We start from the raw sequence: 7,991 nt of genomic DNA on the forward strand, positions 1-7,991 counted from the left end.
TCTCCCTCTCCCTCTCCCTCTCTCTCTCTTTCTCTTTCTGTCTCTCTTTCTCTTTCTGTCTCTCTCTGACTCTGTCTCTCTCTGCCTCTCCCTGTCTCTTCTTTCTGTGTCTGTCTCTCTCCGTCTCTTTCTCTCTCTGTCTCTCTTTCTCTCTCCCTCTCTCCCTGGCTCTCTTTCTCTCAGTCTCTCTCCATGTCTCTGGTCTCTGTGTATGTGTGTGTTATTATCTGTGCTATATTTCAGCAGAAGAATCCTCATCCTAAGAAAAGCTTTCTTAAAGTAGATAAAGAATGTCAATCTTGCCAGACAGTGGTGGCAGACATCTTTAATTCCAGCAGTCAGGAGGTGAAGGCAGGTGGATCTCTGAGTTCAAAGCCAGTCTGGGCTACAGAGCGAGTATCAGGACAGCCAGGGCTATACAAAGAAACCTTATTTGGAAAAGAAAAAAAAAAAAAACTGAACTAAACCAAAAAAAAAAAAAAAAGAATGCCAATCGTTCTAGCATTTTCCAATCCTCTAAACCATAACCCACCCCCAAACCATGCCCCACATTTACACCTCCCAACTCCCCACTCCATGGTTACACACACCCCAGCTCAGACGTCCATCTCTCCCCAGGGGCTGCACAGATATCATCTGCTGTGTTCTCTTCCTGATCTTCATTTTGGGTTACATCATAGTGGGGCTTGTGGGTAAGTTTTTAGCTACTCAGAGCTGGGGCTGGGGTGAGGACAGTAACCCAGGGAGGGATTGCCCATAGCTGCCTGCCCCCAAGTCTCCGCCTTCCTATGATCCCACTGTGTGCCTGTCTGCAGCCTGGGTGTATGGAGACCCTCGACAAGTGCTGTACCCCAGAAACTCCACGGGGGCCTACTGTGGCGTGGGCGACAACAAGTGAGTAGTGGGTAGCAGGACCGTGGGGGGTGGGAGACAACCCCAGGGCAGACAGCATAGCCTGGCATCTGTCGTTCTCCCGCCCCGGCCTGTCTTCTCTGAACTCAAGCATTTCCGGGCCACACCAAGAGCCTTTCCAGGACTGGGGACAGTTTAAGTGCATAAGCTTAGAGTTCAGACATCACTGTGAGTCTCCACCTGAGATAAGTTTGGATTGTGTGACCTTGAGCAACTTACTCAGCCTCTCTGAGCTTAAACTTCCTCAACTGAAACAGCTGAGGCCTTCCAGGAGGCATGCAGGAAGTGCAGGGTAAATAGTAAGACACTAACAGTTACAATGCTTTAAGAAGGCGGGGTGCTTCACACCCAAACTGCTAAGCCTCCTGAGGTAGATACTGTCCTTCGTAAGAGACAGATGTGAGGCCTTGTTAAAGGCCGTAAAGCCTCCTTACTAATGGGCTGTGCTCCAGAACCAACACTATCAGCCACACATTGTATCATAAGTAAGGTGTTCAGGGTCTTCCTTATCTTCCCAAAGAGGCTGGGCCAGGTGCTGGATGTAACTAATTTGGTCCAAGTGCTATCTCTATGCTAAGAGAATGAGACCCTGTACCTGGCCTGGAGAGGTACAGGGCACACCTCTGTACCTCAGACACACATATCTTCTCTTCCTACAGGGATAAACCGTACGTTCTGTATTTCAACATCTTAAGCTGTGCAGCGGCCCTCAACGTCATCTCCATCGCTGAGAATGGCCTACAGTGCCCCACACCCCAGGTCAGAAGCCAGGACCTGCCTGAGCCCCACCTGTCCCCAAGGCCCTGGGTACCAGTCCCTTAACACGCTCTCTACCCACAGGTGTGCGTCTCTTCCTGCCCACAGGCCCAATGGGCAGTGGGGCCGCTGCAGTTCTCAAAGACAGTCCGTGACGTTTATAAAGAAAACAGAAAATTTTGTCTTCCAACGGTGTCCCCAGATATGGTAAATGCTGGTACCCGTGACATCACGGTTGTCAGAGAGAACCCATAATGGTAGGAAAGGGAGAGGTTTGGCTCCAAGGAGGAATGGATCAGTCTGAGCCAGGATACGGTTGAAGTTGTGGAGGGTGAGGTAGTGGTGATGGTGATGATGGTGATGGTGGGGATGATGGGGATGATGGTCATAGTTAAGACGCCGGGAGCCACAGCTTCCTCATTCTGTTCTATATCTGTGCCTCTATCTGTTCTTCTCTCTCCATCCCCAGATAGTGAGTGACAGCCTGCAGAAGGAACTCTGTCCCAGTTTCCTTCTTCCTTCTAAACCAGGTGAGAACCTCGAACGCTACCCCTATCTTGGGCATCAAGCCATCCCATATTTTCATTCCTCAAACAAAGGAAGCAGGTCCAGAAGAAGGAAAGCCACTCGGCACGTCAGTGGGAGCTCAGAAGGGAGCGGCAGGCCTTCATCTCCTGCCTCGGGACCCTAGAGTCAGACTCTCAGTGCCTGCTGTGAGGCTGTGCACCAGGTGCTGGGGACAGATACAGGGACAGTAGAAACCTCTCTCTGCTCCAGCTACACTCTGGGTAGAGAGATCAGAGATACTTACAAGAGGTTGAATGAACAGACTAGATTGTGTGTTCCTAAAAGGGCAGCTGAGGCAGGAGAATAGATGTTGAAGGCCAGCCTAGGACACTTAGCGAGATCCTATCTCAATACAATAATAAAACAGGCCTGATGAGGTGCTGTGTCACATAAAATGCTTGCCGCCAAGTCTGACAGCCTGAGTTTGATCCCCAGGACCCGTACGGTAGGAGAGAATGCATTCCAAAGACGAGCTCTCTAACCACCACTGGCACTGCACAACTCACACGACCCAGGCACATTCACACCCAATAAATAGGTGTCATAGTGTTTCTTAAGGAAGGTGAGTGACAGGCGTGCAGAGCACTCTCCTAGCTTGTGCAATGCCCTGGGTTCCATCGTCAGCAAAGACAGATCAGAACAAAAATAACGAAGAACATCCGTGTAGGGATATCAGGGAAGTGTGTGTGGTGAAGCCGCAGAGGTTCTCTCAGCAGCCAGGAGTTGCTGGTTGCTCATACATGGATTCCCAGCGCCCACATAACAGCTCAAAACTATCCGTAACCACACAGGTGCTCGGACACAGTCTTCTGGCCTCCACGGGCACAAGTTACAATGACGCTTATACACATGTACAGGCAGAGCATCAAGGGGGACATAGCGTCAGATGCCTTTAGTTTCAGCACTCAGGAGGCAGCATCAGAGGGATGGGTCTCGATGGGTTCAAGGCCAGCCTGATTCACATAGCGAGTTCCAGGCCAGCCAAGGCTCTACATAGTAAACCCTGACTCAAACATGAAGCCAAACAGATAAATCTATTTAAAAGTTTTTTTAAAAAATAAAATTGACGTTGGCCGGGCGGTGGTGGCGCACGCCTTTAATCCCAGCACTTGGGAGGCAGAGGCAGGCGGATTTCTGAGTTCGAGGACAGCCTGGTCTACAGAATGAGTTCCAGGACAGCCAGGGCTATACAGAGAAACCCTGTCTCGAAAAACCAAAAAAATAAAAAATAAAAAATAAATAAAATAAAATTGACATGAATGAATGAATCTGAAGATAATATAGCAAACAGAGATATCTTTCCAAATGTTACATGTGTACGTGGCGGTGTAAGCCAACCATGACCAACCTTTCTGCGGCACACGCTTCTTCCGACTGCTAGTGTAACCGGTTTGGTTTATTTAAAGATAGAATCGTACTCTATAGCCCAGCTGGCTCCAGACTGGTGATCTTCCTGCCTCAGCCTGACCCCATGCTGAGATGACAAATGATATGGGCCACCACTCCCTGCCTTTATCTTTCCTATTTTGTTTTTTTTTTTTTTTTTAGTAGAAAATATATTTTTAAATTTTGACATGAGAAAGGACAAGGTCTCAAGGCAAGTAGGATAGAAAAGGCACCCGAGGGCGGCTCCAAAGCAGACAGATTTGGGTTTAAACTTGAGCATTTTCTAGTGGTTGGGTCTCGGGCCAGTTACTCAGCCCTTCTGTGTTTGTTTTCTCAGCATTGGGATGCCAGTGATAAAATTAAACCTGACTGGCTACATGTGGTTCCAAAGCTGGTAACAGGTCCAGCTAGAGATGCAGAGATAGAGGTGGGTCAGGGGCTGGGCCGAGGCTCAGAGGAGTTTCTGAAAGAGGCTACTTAGAGGCCCCGCAAGTGCAGAGATATAAATTGTGCATAGAGCCGGGTGGTGGTGGCGGACACCTTTAATCTCAGCACTTGGGAGGCAGAGGCAGGTGGATTTCTGAGTTCGAGGCCAGCCTGGTCTACAGAGTGAGTTCCAGGACAGCCAGGGCTACACAGAGAAACCCTGTCTCGAAAAACTAAAAAAAATAATTAATTAATTGTGCATAGAATTCAGGGCCTGGAAGAGTAGCCCGGGGGCATGACAGAGTCAAGGGACTGACTATAGGAGGGCAGCGAGGTCAGGGCTGGAGGTATCCAGGGTATCCAGGTAATGGCGTGCGAAGACAGCTGGCCAGTGCTAGGGAGGGAAAACAGGCCAAGAAAGAGCGGAGCCCACCCACCATTGCCCCCTGTCCTGGCAGCATTCATGGATGGACGGATGGACGGAGGGTTAGAGAGACTCCGCCCAGCAGCCTCTGATCTCTCTTCTAGCTCTGGGACGCTGTTTTCCACTCCCGGACACCAACTTCACTTTACCTGAACACTTACAGATCAATAACACCACCATCTCTAATGGAATCAGGTAGATGTCACCCTCTGTATCATCCTCGTATCCCTGTGTCCCTTCTTACCCTCAGCCCCATCTGACTCCATCTCTCCCCGACAGTGGCCTCCTGGACAGCATTAATGCCCGGGACGTCTCTGTGAAGATCTTTGAAGATTTTGCCCAGTCCTGGTACTGGATTCTCGTGTGAGTCCACGGCTTCCCCAGGATCAGGCACCACCCTCTGCCGTTCCTAATACTCTTTCCCCAAGTCTACTGTGAGGTGATCAGAAGGTGGAGCTAGCTCAGAGCGGACCCCAAGCCTCTCAGAAGATGAATTGAATCTACGAATACCTGGGGGGGTGCAAGGAAAGAAATCTGGGGGACTAGGAAGGGCTTGGGAGGCGACCCCTCACGTACGTTCTTTATGCAGGGCGCTGGCCGTGGCCCTGGTGCTAAGTCTGCTGTTCATCCTGCTCCTGCGCCTGGTGGCGGCACCCCTGGTGCTGCTGCTGATTGTGGGGGTGCTGGCTGTGCTCGCCTATGGCATCTACCACTGTTGGGAACAGTACCGAGTGCTGCGGGATGAGGGAGCCTCCATCACCCAGGTGGGCTTCACCACGAACTTCAGTGCCTACCAGAGTGTGAAGGAGACCTGGCTGGCTGCTCGTGAGTCCCCTGCCCATCTCCTCTGTCCGCTGCCCGCCAAGGGTTAGGTGACCCTGGCCCTGACCCGGGACCGCCACCTGCTGTCTCCGTGCAGTGATTGTCCTGGCTGTCCTGGAGGGTGTCTTGCTTCTCATGCTCATCTTCCTGCGTCAGCGGATCCGGATCGCCATCGCTCTGCTGAAGGAAGCCAGCAGGTCAGGCCCCACCTATGATGGAGAGGGGACCTTGGGCAGGGTTGGTGGCCTAGATGGGGTAATAGGAACCCCAGAAGAGAAAGGTAGAGTTGTCCAGTGGGTGACACTGCTAAATTTCAGCCATTTATTTATTTATTTATTTGGTGGGGGTGGGAGGGTTGGAACAGGGCTTCTCTTTGCAGCCCTGGCTGTCCTGGAACTCACTCTGTTAGACCAGGCTGGCCCCAAACTCACAGAGACCTGACTGCCTCTGCTTCCCAAGTGCTAGGATTAAAAGCATGCGTTTCCACTACCTGGAGAGTTCCAGCCTCTTAGGACCTCAGTTTCCCTATCTGATTTGTTTTGCTGTCCTTGGGAGGGGGTGAGATTTATTTATTTGTGTTTTATGTATGGGTGTTTTGCCAGTATGTCTGTGCACGTGTCTGGTCCCTGTGGAGGCCAGAAGAGGCCGTTGGATCCTCTGGAGCTGGAGTTGCAGACAGTTGTGAGGCGCCATGTGGATTCTGGGAACTTAGCTCAAGTCCTCTGGAGAGCACACAGCGCTCTTAACTGTGGCGCCATCTCTCCAGCCCCAAGGGGTTTTTGTTTTGTTTTGTTTTTGAGACAGGAACTCATATAGCCTAAACTAATGTCATGGAACAGTTATGTAACTGAGGCTGACCTCGAACTCCTGGTCTTCCTGCCCCACAAGACAGTTGATGATACAGAGTCTCAGGAAGCATAGGCTGACTTCAAACTCACTATATAGTTGAAGATGACCTTGAACACATCCTTTTAACCTATCTCCAGAGTGCTAGGAATATGGGCATGTGCCACCAGGCCTCTTTTATGCAGCGCTGGGGTCGGGGGTCTAGCCTAGGGTCTCCTGTGTGTTAGGCACACCCTCCTCTGTTATCGTCCCCAACCTGTCACTCTTGCAACATAACCCGGACTGGCCTCAGACCGGTAGCAACCCTGCTCTCTCAGCCTCTCGGGACTGGAATTGGAAGTATGTTCCACCACCCCAGGCTCCCTATCACACCAGTCTAAACCTTGCAACAGCATGGTGAGGACTGAATGCGTGGATGTGGACTATTGGCTGAAGCGTGGGTGTGGACTATAGGCACAGCAGTCTGGAGGCACTGGGAGCTGAGGTGCTTGCTGGGTCAAGTGGTGGGAGTCAGAGATGGCCAAAGCCACCAGGGGGCACACCTTTTGAGGGTTCTCTTCCCTTACACTCCCTGAGCGTCCCAGGTGTCTTTTGTGACTCCAATCTCCCCCTCCGGGGTCCCTTGAGCCTTACTCGGTTCACCCAGCAAGAGTCTACAGTGTACCCCTCCCAGAACCAGGTGCTGGGTGGGTTTATAAATATGGAAGAGGAAATCTGGAGTTCTGTTTCTGGTTTGGAAAACAAACAGGCCAGAGGAAGGGTCCAGCCAGGGTCAGGCCAGGGAGCAGATGCACAGGGGTGGGGTCCCAGAGAACTACTCTTGTCTTCATACAGGGCTGTGGGGCAGATGATGTCGACTATGTTCTACCCTCTGGTCACCTTCGTCCTCCTGGTCATTTGCATTGGTTACTGGGCCGTGACAGCTTTGTATCCTTCATACAGCCCCCACTGGAGAACACGGGGTACGGGTTGGAGCAGGGGATGGGAGCACGGGACAGGTCCCATGAGGGGATGTGAGGGACTGTATTGTAAGTGTGAGTTTGGGTTAAATGACAACCTTCTGTGGGTGCGAACAGTCTGCATGAGTCCCAGCGGCAGCATTTAGGGGTGTCCTGTAGTTGACAGCTGGCATCGTGCTTTTCTTGACTCATCTCTGGGTACCTGGCCACATCTGGGCAACCGCAGTACATCTACTGGGTGTCCAACACCAGTACACCGGGCTGTGAGAACGCTCCTGTGAACGCGTCCTGTGACCCCATGGTGAGAGGGAATAGGGTGGCTGCTGAGGGGATCTTGGGGGTCAATTAGCACAGATTTCTGCTAGTGCACAAATACCGGAGAGGGCAGGCACTCTCACATGGATGTGGCTTCCCTTAGTTCAGTAGTCGAGTAACCCACTTTGTAGAAAGTGAGGTGGAGACCGGAAACCCGAGGTAAAGGTGCGGGGGGGGGGGGGCGCCCTCAATATCAAGTTAACCTCTTCCAGCCTCCAAGGTCATTAAATAGCTCCTCCTCCTCCAGTGGATCCTCCCTCTCCTGTGGTTCCTCCTCCCGTGGCTCCTCCTCCTGCTGTAGCTCCTCCCACTGTTCTAGACATTGGAGCTGATCCTAATTCGGCCTCAGAAGTGGTTTAGGAGTTTTAATGGCATTGAGTACATCTAGTGCTGTGCGCAATGCCCGCCCACTGATAGAGAGCCCGGATGGCTGGGCCCTTCCGGTTCCCTTTTCACATCCTGGGAACGGAGCCCCAGACAGTGGCACTGGGAAGTCCACAGGAGAGCCTCTTGGGGGGACTGGGAGGCCTGTGGGTACTTCCCAGCACTTGAGAGGTGGAGGTAGAGGATCAGGCTTT

The 7,991-nt window shown here is 51.8% G+C and overlaps 1 protein-coding gene across 1 annotated transcript in view; it reads left to right on the forward strand.

Annotated features, from left to right (window-relative positions):
* Positions 1 to 7,572, forward strand: part of LOC114616310 (choline transporter-like protein 4) — a gene marked incomplete at its 3' end in the record, with an annotated part of 10,000 nt that extends 2,428 nt beyond the window's left edge. Inside the window, exons 3-14 of the mRNA XM_028761801.1 lie at positions 619 to 692; positions 816 to 894; positions 1,572 to 1,671; positions 1,753 to 1,875; positions 2,138 to 2,198; positions 4,576 to 4,666; positions 4,751 to 4,834; positions 5,061 to 5,296; positions 5,391 to 5,490; positions 6,974 to 7,066; positions 7,297 to 7,399; positions 7,517 to 7,572. Of these exons, the coding sequence (XP_028617634.1) occupies positions 619 to 692; positions 816 to 894; positions 1,572 to 1,671; positions 1,753 to 1,875; positions 2,138 to 2,198; positions 4,576 to 4,666; positions 4,751 to 4,834; positions 5,061 to 5,296; positions 5,391 to 5,490; positions 6,974 to 7,066; positions 7,297 to 7,399; positions 7,517 to 7,572 (1,200 nt within the window). The remainder of the gene's footprint in view (positions 1 to 618; positions 693 to 815; positions 895 to 1,571; positions 1,672 to 1,752; positions 1,876 to 2,137; positions 2,199 to 4,575; positions 4,667 to 4,750; positions 4,835 to 5,060; positions 5,297 to 5,390; positions 5,491 to 6,973; positions 7,067 to 7,296; positions 7,400 to 7,516) is intronic.
* Positions 7,573 to 7,991: the final 419 nt, after the last annotated feature.

This window comes from Grammomys surdaster, unplaced genomic scaffold (genome assembly GCF_004785775.1).
Source record: "Grammomys surdaster isolate TR1022 unplaced genomic scaffold, NIH_TR_1.0 315357, whole genome shotgun sequence".
Taxonomy (NCBI): Eukaryota; Metazoa; Chordata; class Mammalia; order Rodentia; family Muridae; genus Grammomys; species Grammomys surdaster.